At 41.9% G+C, this 17,871-nt stretch overlaps 1 protein-coding gene across 1 annotated transcript in view; it reads right to left on the reverse strand.

Moving 5' to 3' along the window:
- Positions 1-1,757: 1,757 nt before the first annotated feature.
- The window catches only part of LOC311486628 (phospholipid-transporting ATPase ABCA1), a gene marked incomplete at its 5' end in the record, with an annotated part of 154,027 nt that continues 137,913 nt past the window's right edge, over positions 1,758-17,871 (reverse strand). Inside the window, 2 exons of the mRNA XM_084542543.1 lie at positions 1,758-2,369; positions 7,474-7,717. Of these exons, the coding sequence (XP_084398669.1) occupies positions 2,241-2,369; positions 7,474-7,717 (373 nt within the window). The 3' untranslated portion in view covers positions 1,758-2,240. The remainder of the gene's footprint in view (positions 2,370-7,473; positions 7,718-17,871) is intronic.

A 17,871-nucleotide genomic window follows, 5' to 3' on the forward strand; every position in this document is an offset into this window, starting at 1 on the left:
ATGATACTAGTGTGAGCACAGCATACAAATGATCTGGAGAGTAAACTAGAGGAGTGCCTGTGAGGAGTGAATTGGAGAATTATTTACATTTCCAACAAAAAAAGTGCACAGTAATGTAAACAGCACAAGAATTTACCACTTGTGCACTGTCAGTCTTCTAATGTCGTACAGTACAGAATGTAAATGAAACAAAACAATTAACATTATGCTAAAAGGAACTGTACAAACTCTAAAAAACTCCATAGATTATCTGCAAAGATTGTGATACCACATTTGTACATTTTACAGGCTGCAAGATAATTAAAAATAACGATCCAAAAGAAAGAATTTGTACACTTGACATAATTGTTTTGCATATATAACAGACCTATTTATAGATTCTGGTGCCGTTCGCTTTATAGTTGACTACTTGCTAAACCCCTCCCCCAATCAGCCCACCTGTGGAACTACAGATTCTTTACGTATGTACGTAGTAAGAGCAAGGTAAGGGATTTTTATTTGGTTAGACTTTTGAAATGATTAAACAATATTTATGCTACATGCTAAATTATTGTGTAGCATTACAAGCTGGTCCTGGAGTATATGCTAACATGCTAACAGTCTCTTGTAGTAAAGTTTAAACCATGTAAACTAAGTACCCAAATATGGCTATTTTTTCAACGTCTTTTATTTATTCAATCTACATAATCCTAATAAAGTGCACAGTCATGTTTCTTGCTATGAAATGAATCAGCTGTGAACAAAAGTCATGTGGACGTAAAGTTTTTTTAACCAACACACAGCGCCAACATGAACTAGGCAAGTAAGCTAGCTTAGCCTGATCAAATCTGCTAGCGATACATCTGCCAGTGGTGTCAATGTAAAGTCGGTCTGCTGTGTGACCGTGGAAAGAAACTAAGAAAGTAGCTAAGAAGGCTGGAGTTTAGCAAACAGTCAATTCCAGTAAAATGGTTTCCAACAATGTAAATCGTCACATACGCTCTCTACTGCAAACATAACATGTAGCTATGGTTACAACTGGATGTTTGAAAGGCACATCATGACAAAATGTATTCACGTTAATTGCAGTTTGGCGTATTAGAGGCAGTGCTACTTTCAGTGTTACTGGTCTGCAGAGGTCATAGTTCAACACACCAGGGCTATAGTACCAGCGTGTCCTATGACTAAGATCAGGAAAAGAAAGTAATTGATACAATAAAAAACATTTCACAAGGCAATGCATTAAAAATCTCATAAAACATAAATATGTCTCTGCTCATACATTCATTAGTCGTTTGAATTGTCACTGATGTGGGTGCACTTACATTCATGATCACTGCATTTAACGCAACATCGCAAAAGACTCTGGACCGTAAGCTTAGGGTATCACACGTTTGAGACTTGTGCGTGGCTTTTCTTGCAGACCCAAGATGTTTGACAGGTAGTTGAATTAGCTGAACGCCGTCTACAGCTAACTGGAGACTCATTCAGACACTCAAAGCCAACACATCTGACAGAGCTGTTATTAATTAACGTTTTGCTCAGTAACAACCTACGGAGTGCCTGTCAGCAAGTGTAACACAAGGTGCAAACGGTTGTTTAACATCTTTTGGCATTTGACTTCACAAGAGAGTCTTACACTGGATGCTTCCAAGGATTCTTTGATATTTCAATAAATGACAGCATTAGAGATCCACATTTGTTGCTGTAATGTGACAATAATGACCCGATCAAGCTAGCTTCAGCAACAATATGGCTACACCAATCATTGGTATGACAACATATCAACATATCATCATTAGAATAGAAAAAATATAATTTAATTTGAAGGTCAAGCCAGAGGTATCCTTTGTGCTGTGCAATGTGTGATGCTTTTAGTAAAGGTTTCTGGCCTTACACATTCACTGAGGTATACTACGGTCAGTGCATCTCCAGATAAAACGGCCCTGGTCTCGTCTCACTTCTTGATCCTTTGTGGAAGACATAATCTCATCCACATGCTTATACGCTGCAGAAAAAAAGCTCCTGTCAAATCATTCCTGTTACTGATTGAGCTAAATTTTCTTGATTCCACTGCAGTGGACCTTTGTATTCCAATTCTGAAAATTTCACTGATTTAAATGATATGTTGAGATGGTTAACCATGGACAGTAATGGTTAAAGAAAAAAACATTGTTTACACAGCACATCCCATTCAGGCTCGTTTAAAGAATATTGCCGGGCCACTGAAAGTGCAACGTGTTATGCTTCTCCTAGAGGTATTACAACCTTTCTGATTCTTGAAAAGTCTTCACAGACTCCAATGGCAGCTCATCTGACATGTCCACTGGGTTGTCGTAGGCCTGAGCGTCCTCCTCCCCTTGCTGGTGCCTTGCAAAATTCACAAAGACCTGGAATATGAATGAAGAGAAGGAGAAGATACTTAAAGGCAACGGCAGGATTAAAAACCTTCTAATACACACGGTGCTGAAGGGCCTGTGGACATTTCTCTACTCATTTTTATTTTTTTTTTGCTCTCCTCCTCCACTCTCTGCCTTAAAACAAACTGAAATAGTAGTACAGACGACGGGGTGCATGTGAATGTGTTGCCAGACAAGGGCTATGAGGCATCAAGTAAGCGTCTAGGCTCACACAGTGAATGTCAGTTTGACATCTTTGACCAGCTGAGAAAGAGAATAAAACAATCATTCTTCTCTCTGTGATGCCCATTTAATGTCAGACAAAATCAATCCTATGGCGTTCATAAAAAACAGTGTGTATTTCATTGTGCAGTAAACATCACTGCAGGCTTTTCATTCTCTTAGCATTAGTGGTAAAGCTACACACACACAAACACTAAAAAAAAAAAACTTTTACCCTACAGGAAAAGAGGATCATATAAAGTGATAAGAGCATTGCTTTTTCATTAAATGATTCTCATTGCCAATGTGAGTATAAAGGGACACGTGAATTACTGGATTGCATTTAAAATATATTAATAATAAAAAGTCATCCAGACCAATTCAATCACAAACTACTCACCGCCCCTATTAAGTAAATTCTTCTTCATAAGCACAAACAAATAAATGGCAAATAAAGACATTCAACAAGGCATAAATGAACACATCAATACTGTATCTGCCTTAAAAACATTCCTCTTTTGTTTTTGTGAAGCTCAGATGATGAAGACGGGGGAAATACAAAATCTATCCAGTGAGGCTTTGAAGCTTCTGCTATTCTTTTCCTTAAAGAGTAGAATCTGAAACCTTACCATTTAATGTTAATGAGCTTTTTATTAGCTTTAGTAAACTCCATTACTGAGCAAAGGATATATAAATATGTACATGTAAAGGTCAATTTCCAGTATATCTATTCTGTCATGACTGAAAGTATCTAATGAATGTGGACAGGAGGCAGACAATTTTCATTTACAGTATATATGTGAAAAGTTTGACATTTGAACAATACATTGGTTTGGTTTCCATCCAATGAGAAGCTTGAGTTCACTAGTTATTTGAATCTTCAGTATAATTATTGTATCTAATATTTCTTTAATGTCTCTGTTTTTCTGGGGAATCTCATTTTTTTTCTTTATCCAGAATAAATACTGTCTTCCAGGAAAGCCTTGGGCCAAACTCACGCCGGTGTGTGTGTGTGTATGTGTGTGTATATATGGCCTTAGAGCAGATCTGCAGCTGAAGAAGTCGCAGGTTGAACGCCCTGCTCAACTGCAGATTACAGTCCTCTCCTGAAATATTCTGGTCCGTGTCATTTATTTTGCAACGGTTTTTAATCAAACCAATAAATCTGTTTCCTGAGTAAGACGTCGTTAGGTGTAAACACATGGAGCTGATGGCTAGCTGGGAGGGGGGAAAAGCAACACAGCAGACTACCTTCTAACTGAAGAGCAAGCTATGCCTGCAGAACGCCTGAGGCTGAAGCATGCCACTGTGTGTGTGCGTGATGTCGGCAGTGTGCACCAAGGTCAAAGTTGTCAAGGCATCTTATCAAGACAGGATGAGTCAGAGGATAAGAGTGACAGTAGCAACAAATACACCCTCCGCCCATCTTCCTCAGCCTCTGACCCTGCCACTGGATGAAGCCGGCCTGATGTGCTGAGGCATGCACGCCATTTCATATTCATAGTCCATGCTAGCCTGTGCAGCTTTGTGCTGTTTGTATTTAACTTCCTGTAACACTGCAAGCATGACAAAAAAATAATAATGGCGGGACAGCCATGGTAAATGCGTCCTGTGCTTTGTTGTGCCATTATATCACTTTCTGCATTTTGCCAACCATCCATCCGTGACCCCGTGCGTCATGCACCAGCGCTGCTGAGTGGCATTTTCTTAATAACAGATGGACACAGGCGTTAATTACATTACAGAGGGTGCGTTGGGGTGTTTATTTGGTGCCCGTTGAGGCAGAACACAGGACGGGAAGGAGGTATATCACCCAATTAACCTCTGCAATATATCAAAGGAGCCCTTGTAGAGAGTAAAATGGCTATTTTTACAAACAGTACATCCACACGTTCACGCTCTGCTCTGAGGCAGAAGAAGAATCTTTAAATCTCAGCCTTAACTCACAGTTTTATAGCCATTCTTAATAAATATTAAACAATGCTGAGGAATAATGCACATCTTCATATCTGAGTTATTAGCTATGATCAAAGTATTACAAGGTACAATTTAAACCTGCAAGACTTTAGACCCTTTGGCTCCAATGCAACACATTATTCAGGTAGAATTATGCTTCTGAGCTACACTGACACTGTAGTCTGGTGTGGACCTCCCCAAAAATGCAATGTAGCATTTTCTCGTCCATGTCTCTAAGTGCCTCCTACACGCCATCTACTACTCTGACGGCTTCCCTCTTTTCAGCGTTGCAGTGATTCCAGTAAAAGTAACGGTTGTTCAACATTTATTGACTCCAAGCCCAATATGAACTGCTCCAGTCGCTGTCTGGAGTACACAGAGAAACTCAACACAGCTGACTAGTTGGCATTGTCACTACAAAACACCAGTGCACCAGCCTAGGCTACCTGCATAGGCTGCAGCGTAGGCTCTGTCCACCGAGGGGGGGGAATAAATTAAGCTTTACAAATATTATCACTTGTTTGGACTTGTGTTTTGATCTACATGCTTTACAATGTGATATGAACCAGCTTATCTAATGTTCTGTATCTCTGTTTGGTGCAGTCAAAAACAAGATTCACAAGAGTGGGTCAAAACTGTAAAGGTATGCTCGTACGTAAGGTCAGCTGTTTCGTTGGTGACATTTCGGATCATATTCCACACACAAAGCAGCAAATATTTTACAACCTGCCTCTAAAAGACAGTTGAGTGAGTCACATTTTCCTTTCAAATCTGCTCTGCGCTGCCTCGGCCATCAGAATTAACGCCTGAGCTGCAGGCTGTGCGGATCAATATTAATTGTGGTTCAAGTTGGGTGTTCTACTGTAGGTCAAGGCTCTTGTCTATAAATCACCGGCTGAGAGGTGACTGTCTGGGTCTCCACTGGCTCTCCTGTACTCCCTCTCTGTGTTTTAATTCTGCTGACCCCCTGGTCCAAGTATGATTTATTTACTGCCTCTGATCTGGTAAATATTGACCAGAGGGGGGAATGTGGGTCAAGATGACACAAACGGTAAAGGTGAAATTATACAAGGTTGAAAGTTACGGTATGACAGTGATCTGTGATGTAGAAACAGATTTCTGTTAAAAAATGCTTAGTTCAAGTTAGTCTAAGTTCAGCCTAATTGTTCCCATATTCGACTTAAACAATGCTGGTAATCCACAGGGTGATCATGTTGATAATGAAATCTTTTACACCTCTGTCTTTATATGGCATAGTTTCCTTATATAATAGTGGTGGAATACACAGACAACTCACTCACATCATAACTTTCTCTTTTCCTTTTTTTTTTTTTGTTGGCTTAATTCGAACAAGAGGCTCTTTATCCCCCCATGCTGGAGTGGAGTTATGACCTTTCCGGAGACCTCGGAGGTCATCCTCACCTCCTACCTGGTCATCTGCTGCTGAGCTAATGGTGGGTTTGCAAGACCAGACACACTCGTACTCGCCACTGAGTGCCTGATTGCATCAGATCCCTGGGGCCGCTTGGAAAACACAATGTGAAGCCAGTACATAACATGCAGGGCTCAGCTTATCTCACCATTCAGGGGGTCTAGCGAGTGTATTCGGGCTAAAATAAAAAGAAAAAAGAAAAAAGAAAAAAGGAAAAAACAGGTATTGCGGGAGCTTTGTATTTTTCAGTGTAGATATGTGATCGATAGCTGAGCTGGCAGGTGGACTGTCTTGGCAGTACAAACTCAGCATGGTCCTCATTGGTCAGCCTGACAGCCTAAACGGCGGACAACAATGTGCAGACAATGATAGATCTTTAAATCTCATCCTGTACTGAGCAGACTTGCGTTAAATAAGAGCACTTAAAATGCTGAACGCATTGACTGATGACCTAATGACCCGTTAAACCGGGCTGCAACTCCACACAATTGCAGTATGGTGGTAGAATTACAGTCTGCCTAACTTTTTGCCAGTGTCAGAAGAGAAATTCGTGAGTCAGAAATTCTCTCTTTTGCTGAATCCAGCTGAAAATGATGTTTTTACTCTCAAGCATAAACACAGAAATTATTAAACGGCTCCACTGTCGTACTGCACTTCACTAGTTTTTCAACTTTTTCAAGTGGTTTCAGAGGGATTCTGGCATTAATAATACTACATTTGTATAATGGAAAATCTGCCATCACCCAGTCTATATGGGTAAAAAAAGGAACAACATTCCTGCAGATGATAAATGGGTAAATAAATTCAAATATTCTGAGAGTCACATCAGTTGAGCTGAATAAAACTGAAAAATAGTCTAAGAGAAGTAATTTCTCAACAGTGTGTCCCAGGAAATGTACAGTATCGTACCCTGACTATAGAGGTATACTGTGTACTGGCATATTGTATCTCACAGTTAAGAGTGACTGTCATGAAAGTATTTCTTCAAATCAAAATTGGTAGTCACTTACAAGCTGGGGGCCCCCATATACAGGCCGAGTTAAAAATGGATAAACTTCTGTTGCCTGTAATGTGCCCGTCAGTTAAGCATGATGTTAATTCAGACTGCTTTAATTTAATAAATTCAAACATATCATCATGCCATGTCCACACTCTTCTGGATATCTCATCTAAAGCATTTCTTTTCCCACATCGGTAAAGGTCTCTGCTTCGTCGTCCTTTAATGAGTGCTTGTATCACTCAAATAGTTTTAATTACACACCAGTCGATAGGTTGGGTAAGACCCAATATGGGTATTCAGAGCAAAAGCAAGGTGTAACAGTCAGTCATTCATTCATTCATTCATTCATTCATCCATCTTCTGTAACCTCTTGTCCTGTGAAGGGCAGCGGGGAGGCTGGGCCCTATCCCAGCTGTCATCGGGTGAGAGGTCGCCAGTCTATCGCAGGGCCAGTTGTAACATATATCCTGTTTTTATGTTCTCACCTGATCCAGTGTAGTTTGTGACACGGAGTAGTCCTCCACGCCCAGCCTCTGCTGATGACTGGTGAACTGGCTAAAGATGTCGGCCAAAGCTCCCTGCGTGCACGGGAGCTGATACTGCAGCGTGTTGTGATGCTTCTCCTTGAGGACGCTGCCTGGAAAGGTCTCCTGGACAAAGTCTTCGACTAGGTTCAGAGCGGGAGGAGAGCCGCCGACCCTCACAATCACCGTGTAGCCATCACCAAACCTAGAAGGGAGAGAGGCAACTATTAAGTATTCATGACGAGAAAAAAAGAACTGGAAACAAGCCCACCAAACTGTCAGATTGCTCATGGCTAGTCATGGAAATAATGAACTCTTTTCTCCTGTGGTCACATCATGGTGTGATGCATAATGGGGTGGTGTACTGGAAAAAAACAGGCAGTACAGAAAGCAGTGGAGATATCAAAAAATATTCAAAATATAATTGCTCTCATATTTCCCCAGTCATTTCAAGCTTTCCTGGATGTGGCGAGCTGGAGGAGCAGGTGAGTCACACACAGCTGAGAGCAAAGGCAGCTCCACGTCAACAACACCAGTATAAATTGCCAGTTGATGAATAAATTTTTCTGGCTCGAATGAAAGCAGGAATCAACACAATCATCTGCATCAAATGTAAAAGAAAGCATCAATTATAGTGAAGCAAGAAAAAAAAGCCCCCAAAAAAGGCGAGACAGAAATTGCTTTTAGACAAGAGTGTGTATTATTTTAAAAGCCTTCACAGGCCTGAAACAGCTCACACAGGACAACGTCGTTTCAGCCCTTCATGCTGCCAGAGAGTAACAATATATGGAAACCTTGAGTTTAAAGGTGAACTAATTGCAATATCAAAGGAATTTCCCAGTTTATCTTCGTATTTTCAGCAACTTTTAGCTAACTGGTTTAACTTTTTACTATTTTGGTTTGGTCTCACTGCTCTCAACCTCGCTTGTCGGGAAGCTTTTTTCAGCAAAGGAACTGTGATAAACCAACTGTACTCTGGGGATCACTGTACTCCAGATCTAAATGACAGACAAAAGGAATTAGCCACTAGCTGGAGAACATACTTGAGCATGTGACCACTAAAAAGACAGCCACTTCCTTACGAAAGTGGTGGAGACCAAAATGGAGGCAATGGACATCTGATGAGGTGCCAGAAAGGCGATGAATGCTAACAATAAATGACAATATTCTTGCCTGTTTTGCTGACAATACATACACAAACAAACAAGTAAATAAATATAATGCAGAATACCTAGCATACGGTAAAGTGCGTGCTCCACTGATCAGCCACCACTTCTGAAAACATGTCAAAATGCACCCCTGGTACAACTTTACACCATGAACAATATCCTAAGCACAAAGCACTGTCACTAGCTAAGCTCTAAAGCTAATTAGCATTCTGCCTCTTCCTGAATATGTGCTATGTCTGGTGAGCACCAAATAAAACTCTGAGCCTTGTTATTCTGTCATTAGCACTCTTATGACCCATTGTTTTCTGCCTAATTAATTCCCTAATGTTGGATTTACTTGTGGAAAGGTCCATTGTGGCTAGCGCTGAGCAACGTGCAACGTGAGTCAGAGGCTCCCTCAGTGGCAATTAGAGATATGGTGAGTAAACTGCAGGCCTACGTTGTCCCAAAGGGAGCGAGGGAGGAAGTGAGAACGGAAGTCCCCATGGGTAGCAGAGTCCCTTCAGTTAAAACATGTCTGATTCAAGCTGAAGAGCCACCGCGCAGGAATACTGTAATGTTACAGAAACTGGATCTGGGATGGGAATGCTTATTTAATACTCTTTTACATTAAGAATGCATGAGGGTTTGGCACAATGGATGGCAGGTCTGAACCCTATTTGACTGGAATTTTCTTACATTGTGATTGGACAAGCTGGGAAATATTCAGTGTTTGAAGTATTGTGACATAAATCTGACGAAATTGATATCTGAACCAGCTACATCAGTAAAAATACTCCCAATAGCATCTTCCTTCATCCACAGTATCCACAAATGATGCAGTCAAAACACTGAGGTGAGGAAATCTGGAAGCCTGGTCCAATTCCACAGTAAAAAAAGAACATAATACAGCTACAAAATCAGGACAAATACAGACAGAATGGAGACAGTGTGGCGCAAGGATAGGGTTAATACACATATTACGATGCTATAGACCAGGTAGCATGTTGCCCATCCGCAACATCAGCCTCCATCCAACAGGGAGGATCTGAGAGCTGCGCCTGCACTGTGATCTCCTCGGGGGATGCACACCACGGGGGATCAAAAGCATCCCCATGAAACTCTAAAACATATTATGTAGCACACATCATGTGGATACTACTATGGGTGGCCTGCAAGCATCAGCACGTTAGAGCATGGACAACCCTTCAACCGTTTCAATCACACGGAACTGCACCGTGCTCCACCCTGCTATGAAATACAGTTTTGTTGCGTGTGCTGTGTTCATTTGGCTATCTTCAACACAAAACGTTTTAAAAGTGAGTGCTTCGTACTTTTTATTAGCACATTTACCCGGGCCAGGTCCACAGGGTGTAACTGTGAATCTATCTCAAACATTCTTCGGATGTTTTCATCCCAAATTGGCTCTATGTAAAGGTACAAAGGAATCCTGAGCTGTGATGGGAGTTCTCTGGATGCCGAAAAGTTAAATTATTTATAGCTTCTACTGCGAAACAAAGTACGAGTACAAACAGTGTGGGATCATGGTGCTCAGTTTCTTTAGAAGTTCCTACATAGCCTATTGTGGATCATAATAAAGCTGGACATGACACACAACATAAGAATCCTGGTACTGCAGGATTAGTGTCATCAATAAAACCACTGCATTCTGTAGACATGTAAAGGCATATTCACGCAGCAGTGAGTGTTGGCGAATAGGACAAAACTCCTTAATTGCGTTTTTGAAAATGTATGGTTTCTTTTTATGTTATAACAGTTGGTCACTAGCGGACGTTCCAGGCTCTAGTTGCCTGTGAAAAAAGCCGAACACAAAAATCTTGCTAGTGTATGGACAAAGTTAGCTTTTCTTGACCTCACAACAGAAAAAAGCCAATGTACACCATGTACACCATTAGGGTTCATCCAACACTCCAAGCCTACTATCATCATGGTGAATTCAATGGTAGGAATCAAAATTGTGGACAGTGTTTCCCTGCAGAAAATGTTGTTGGGAAAGTGAAGCCAAAACAAGCAGAGCTCCCCCTGGTGTCTGACTGCAGTATAGGTCATAAGCTCCACCTCCTCCATGTTAGTGGATGGGACTTGGGCCGAACTAAAACATGTCAAATAAAACATTTTCAGTGATGTCATATTAGATAGTTAATAATTCACGCTATAGAAACAGGATGTGTCATCGTGATGACTAACAGTTGCCGACCTCTCTGTGAAACAGTCTGTAGGACCAAGAGAGTAGGAAAAAAAAAAAAAATAATTGCAGTGTATAATCCAACATTACAGAGGGACGTAGAGGAGAGCGCAGTATTACACAAAATGCAACTAGAGATGCAGTCTAGAGGAAGTGTGGGCGGGTCATTGATATGGCGGCGCCACGTGGTTCCACTCTCGGACCGTACTGCACAGAATCTGGCTTCAAACTCGCCCGTATCCCTGGAATTCTAGTGTCAGTTTTACAAATGGAAGGAAGTGGAGACGCGTCGTCCATATTTTATACAGTCTATGGTCAACAGACCTGTGTACGCCCCTTTACTGTCACCAAGAGGCAAACTACAATACAATGCAACATGGCAAATAAGATCTGTGCCAAGCTGTTTGCAGCAAGTCAAAATAAAAGACACATTTTATATTTCCTACAGCCAGAACACATCTTCTGTCATATAAAGCCACATAATATTTGATGATTTTTATAAGATGCTACAGACAGCACAGATTGTAATCAGATGTTGACACGACTACTGTCAACATCCCAGCTGTCCATTCACATCAAGCTTAATTCATCATCTAATCCTGCCTATGACCATAATCTCTGTGTTTATTATAGCTGGCAGCTCAGGAAATATCCTTTGTCCAACGACTGTCAAGCTCAGCCAGGATGCACAAACATTGTTGCAAAAATCCAATAAAGCAAGGAAGTATTGTGGTGAACGGGTTCGGCAAGTTTGAGGTAATGAATTGCTGCTTGTCAGTGACAGTAAAAGGGCTTATCAATTAGCTTCCCCTCATTCTAACTCCCTGCCTACCTTACTTTTATTTCCTTTCTTGCCGCAGCAACACACAGGCTTCAGGCAGCGCTTTGGGAAAAATATCTTTCCTTCGTATTCTTCCTTTTTACTCTGCTTCTGTATTCACAAGAAAAAAAAACAAGTTCTTTCATCTTTGATACACAGTGCGTCTTAGCTCTCCTCAAATAAACTCTTCCTGAGTCGGGGAAGGTTAGCTTGGGTATCTGTAAATGGAGCGTGAACTGTTGGGCATGGTCCTAACAACAGGACCACATGTCTGAACAATTAATCAGCTTTTAACTGGTGATTTAAAAAGCGAGATCTTTGTAACTTGGGCTTGAATACAGGCATAATACAATGAGTGAATTATATTTACCGCCATGACTGCAACACATTGTCCCGACTAATCCTTTCAGAATATTTTACATTACAGATATGATACAGCAGCCCGGCACAGCAAGGCCGGGGCTCTGTAGCGTCTGAGGTTCTCTCGTCCTCATTTTCATTATTCCGCCTCAATCCTCTCCTCCGCACTGGTCCGCTGGAAAGTCGCTCTTCCATGTAATTTAAAACAAACAACCAGCCAGACACAGATAAGGGCATGACAGGCAGAAAATAATTCGGCTGCCTTCCTTTATCTGAGGGAGTCTGGAAAGGTCACCCTCACCACTGCCAAACCTTGTGTCTGCGTCCACGTAAGGGGGGAGGGCGGACGCAGGGCAAGAGGTCGCAGTGTGGTTTGGGTGGTCTGATACTTTGATCAAGGAGGACGTCATCAAAAAGAATAAAAAAAGAGAGCCCAAGGCAGAGTTCTAAAGGCAATGTGAGGACTGTCTGGTGGATGGATGAGAAGTCATCTCTGTCCATTTAGTTTTGCTAAAAAAGGTAGACTTGTGTGCAAAATACGAAGTTAATAAATTAAAAGTGAAGCTTCCCAGTGGAATTTATTTGCTCAGACACTTAGTCAGCTTGCAGATGTGCAAGTGTTGAACCGCAAGTACATATCTTGCACATCTTGTACACTTCTGTCAAGTCAAGGTGCAGTTTAAATAGTTTAAATCCATGTCTACTAGTCTCATGGAGTGTGTGCAGTACATGCTGTGCTGTAAAAGAATTGCAGAACATATCAATGTATTAAAGGGGAACTACTGTTTTTTTACAACCTGGACCTTATTTCTGGCATAAAATATAACTTTTGTGTAATTTGTATTCCTTCGGGAGATAATTAGATCAGTGTATATCCATATAGTGGGAGTGACTGGGGCACCGAAACGCAGCATCTAAATAACGCATTATCTGCCATGAAACTCTTTCATTTTTTCAATATTTTGTTATGAAACGCTAGTGCTATTCCCTGTTGAGTCCAGAGTTAGCTGTTATCATCATCCAGGGTCTGTAGATTGATCTCAACAGTTGGCTTGTTTACCTGTAATTTGTTACTAGCATTAAAGGGGAACTACTGTTTTTTTTTCCAATCTTTACCATATTTCTGTTATAAAATATGATCGTTTGCTTACCCATATAACTTTTTTCCTACTAGTAGTAGCAAATTACAGGTAGACAAGCCGACCGTCGCGGGCGAGCACGGCGCTCACATAGATGACATTATCCAGGTCATAAGACATTATCCGGGGTCCGTAGGTCAATCTACAGACCCCGGATGATGATAACAGGTAACTACGGACTCAACAGGGAATAGCACTAGCGTATCATAACAAAATATTGGTGAAATGAACGAGGTTCTCAGCAGATAATGTGTTATTTAGAGGCTGCGTTTCGGTGCCCCATTCACTCCCACTATATGGATATACACTGATCTAATTATCTCCCGAAGGAATACAAATTACGCAAAAGTTATATGGGTGAGTAAACAATCGTATTTTATATCAGAAATAAGGTAAAGGTTGTAAAAAACGGTAGTTCCCCTTTAATGTTACAGTGATTTGACCTTTGACCCTTTTCATATAAATTGTTATCCCATTGATCATTTCATGCCGTTGGATCTAGGTGAAATTTAGTCATGACTAAAATATGAATTCCTGAATTCCTAATCAGTGCTGAATGTTTGTGCCAAATTCCTTTAACGTGTTCACAAGACACATGTACTGAAAACATAAGGCTTTTGGCTACGAATCTAACAAAACAAAAACCAAAATCCACTAATACTGACTGTTACTCCTTCCTCATAAAATACAGCCTTTTTTTTTTTTTTTTTCAAATGTGCATTTTTATAACTACAGTTGCTTGCTAACATTCCTCTTCCCTGATTTCGCTTGCGTATTGCTGCATACTTGGCAAATCATGCCAGCAGCTAATAAATCAGTGTACTAGCGTGAAACCGCTGGCAGGAGTGTGTATTAAGCCACCCGTGGTGTTATGCGCAAATATGTATTCTTGTTTGTGCGCTAATGGAGCACATGATGGATGCACCGCTGTACGCTCATATCTAAAATTAAGACCCGAAAACCGGCTTATGTGGGTTGTGTGCTTCCAAACTAGGAACCTTTGGCAAAAGAAATACATAAAAAGAGCTATACGGTATTATTATTTATGGTCAGTCAAGAATTGAATCTTTAAGTTTAGAACTGACACCTCACTATGAGCCCTTTAAGTAAGTGCATTTAAAAATTCTGGTTTTTGTTTAAATAACACAATTTAATCCGTCCTAGTGTAACTTTTTATTGATCACTGCCTGTCTGTTAGTGTGTTAGGGGATATTTACAGGGCGTTTGCATGCACTATTGTGTTTCAAGAGTAATCTCACAGGAAGGCCGTCATTTGGGCTGTAAAATTTACTACGACAGGGTTGTCAACTATGCCAGGTTCAACATGGACCTAATAAAACACAGAGAGATATGTAATAATTTCAGCAGACCTTGAACAAGCTAATGCAGATGCTTCGTTTGCTTGTAAGCACAGAAATAAGCAATGAAAAAAAGTCAAATTTATGTTCCCACCAAGTATCAAGGCTGAAGATGTTGTATATTTTCAATGCAGACACCTCTCAGATGTGTACGGTACATATACGGTGCACCATCTGCGTCTGTCAGTGTTCTAGCAGCCTTAATTACACCTACGTTGTTGATGCATTGTAAAACCGTAAAGAGAATTATTTTGTCATCCATCTCCGCGGGTGACATGCACTTAAAAGCCGTATTTAGTTAATGGCACACCTGCAGAGCTGACGCAGAGCGAGTGGGAAGGAGTTTATTGGACTCCTCGACGTCAACTTCGGGGGGGATTGATCCAAACTTTTAGACACCACTCTTGTAAAAAAACTCTCCAGTGCCCGCAACGCATTACCTTAATGCATTAAAGGCACTTTACACCCCACTTTTATATCATGACGTGCTTTAAGCAAGGAGAAAATAAGACTCCAGGCTTGGGTGTACTTATTGCAGGTACTCTATGAAGCGAGGATATGAATGATATCAATCAGTGGAAAATCCTGCTACGGCTAGTGGGTGTCCTTCCTAACTGACAAGATTATAGGGGAGCTTTGAAGCTGCTTTTATTGGTTCCTCCACTTCATTTGGGTTTACTTAACACCTGGGAGCTTTCATACCAGCACACTGGTATACTAAAGCCCTATTTACAGCCTCTTGTGCAATTTTTTTTACTTATTTATTTCTCCCCATCTCCATCCGCCTTTCATAAATTCCTAGAAGTGTGATTGATTTGAGGGGTTCAATCCCAGTAAAAAGATGTTTTTTATCAGCCATGGAGGACTGGAATGAAGAGCGATCTTAAAATGGCCGCCCTACTGCTCAGAATCTGCCTCCCAAACCAAATCTTCAGCGCCTCTCGCACGCCGACCACCTCTTCGACGGTTTAAATAGGCTATATTGGCTCATTTGGGGCTTGATTGATGCACGGAGGCGAGGTCATTACAGCAGAAGAAGGGCGCCTCTGTGATAAAGACACGGTCACTGCTGAACTAAAGGGGGCAGCACTAACAAGGACTTGGATGGCTGGGTTGGAGGCCTCGCCACCTGAGAGTAGAGAGAGGGAGGGAGGAATAAATAAGCCTAATGTGGTGAGAGGTTTTTGAAGAAGAGGGGGTGATAGGGGGAGTGAGGGCTGTGTGTGTGGGAGGTTGAGCATGTATTACATATGAGCAATAGGGGGTCAAAATGTGAGAGCTGCCCCTGCGGTGATTCTGCACTCCTTTCAGGGGCTTGTGATGAAAAAGAGATGGAGAATTGGGGGGAGCAGGGAGGTGGGGGAAGCAGCATCTCCAGCTTTGCAGGTCAGCCACTCACGCCATGCGACAATGGCATGCATCACCTGCATCCATCGCAATGCCTCCCCGCCTTTCTTTCAACCCCCGCTGCCTGATGGAAGTCCTCCCATCTGCAAACGGACAACAGCTTGTGCATTTGTGGAAATCGGCCCCTTTATTCTCGCATTATGGACAGGATGTGGAGACAAAGTGCTGGATGTTTCAGGGGCCAGGGAGCGTCTGCGTGGGGGGGGGGCCAACAGGATAGCACAAACATGCGGCGGGATAGTGACGAGAAAAGAAAACAGAGAAGACATCCCTTAATTGCCTTTTCAGTCATTAACGGGGTCCCACACCTCATGAAACATTAATTACACCGAGCGCTGAGGAGATAGGGACGCTTAATTAGAAATTATTCACTGCATGGCGAGAACCGAGCGATAGCATTTCAGTGGCATGTAAATCGTCCGTGTGAGATCTAAAATAAGCACGGCGAAAATCGGTGTCGACGTCAAGCTTATCTGGCTTCCTCTCGCCTTGCTTGTCTTGTGAAGTGCGATTCCCTTTTACCTGATAGCATGTGGAGTGAAGTAGGACATATGTTAACCCTCTGTTCGCCTCTCTTGTTTGCTGCTTCATCCCTGCCCCCCCCCCCCCCCCTACCTATCCTATACCTCCTGTCTGGTTCATAAATTATTTACACCACCCTGCTCATGCCCCTACCGACAGGATGTAATTGACACTGAGGATCTGCCAATTACCCTAACATCTGGGAGGGACTGATTAGTACATCCCTCTCTCCCGTTTTAGTCCTTCCCCTCTCAACTCTCTGTCTTTTTTTAGCACTATCTACAATCTACTTTTTTCTCTCTTGACACTGATCTAAAAGCCGAGCCATTGATATGACATTAACACTCTTGATGGGAAATACCCTTGACACCGTTGCCCCTTCCTTGCTGTTCCAGGCATTTCACCTAATCCCCTGCACAACTTGAAAAATGGTCTGCTCCACCCCTCATCCCAGGTGTATTGATCTCTCTCTCCACCCAGCGATTGCCGCAACATATTCCTCTCATGAAGGCAGGTCTCGTGTGTGTGTGGAACGTCCTTCCTCTTACAAGCTCACACAAAGAAGTGGAAATAATGTCAGCAGACTGTACCTTAGGTAATGGATTGGCCTCACTCTTACATGCAGGGCTCTGGGCATGAGTGCCGGCCTTGGTAAATGTCAGATGAATATCAGAGAGTGGACTCGAGTGCTAAGAGTTAACAGAAGGTAGTATCTAGTGGTGGAGATGCAACAAAACACATTAAGTGGCAAGTACAACGCCTGTTAAGGTTGCCTTATAGAGACATGGGTGGTGGGAAATAGAACTGGAGGGAAAAAATATGACATTGAGGACATGGTGAAAGACAGGTTGTACAGACTAGCCAACCAGTCGACTTCACTGCTGTGCCATGCCGCTTTAAGGATCATGAGGCCCATTCTACCGTGACATGGAAAATATATAAGTCAGTCCTGATATACAACAAAAGTACTACTGCAATGCACACTCATCTAAAAGGCATCCGCTAACGCTAGCAGAGGAGCGGTCCAAATCCTCTCGACAGCCGTCAGTTAACAACTTCACAAAACGTCCTGCGCTAACAGAGAGAAGGAGGCTGATGGCTAATTTAATTGTCAAAGTTATAAGACCTTTAGCTGCTATACACGGAAAAGGCTTCGGAGAAATACTGCATTATTTAAAAAAATCTGGCTACACTTTCCCGTCTTACAACACGCAGTGGAGTACTATTATATGCTACTGACCGTGCTGAGTTGCAGCCTGTTTTTATACAGGCTATACATGTCTGCAGCACACAGTATGTAACACAGCGTATGTATTCAGGTCAAGAATATAGATTTCATTGTTGCAAAGGGTTACTTTCTATTGTGTTTTTATTAGTGACGTCATCAGCGACTAGTCAA

Source organism: Chelon labrosus, assembly GCF_963514085.1.
Source record: "Chelon labrosus genome assembly, chromosome: 1".
NCBI classification, from domain to species: domain Eukaryota; kingdom Metazoa; phylum Chordata; class Actinopteri; order Mugiliformes; family Mugilidae; genus Chelon; species Chelon labrosus.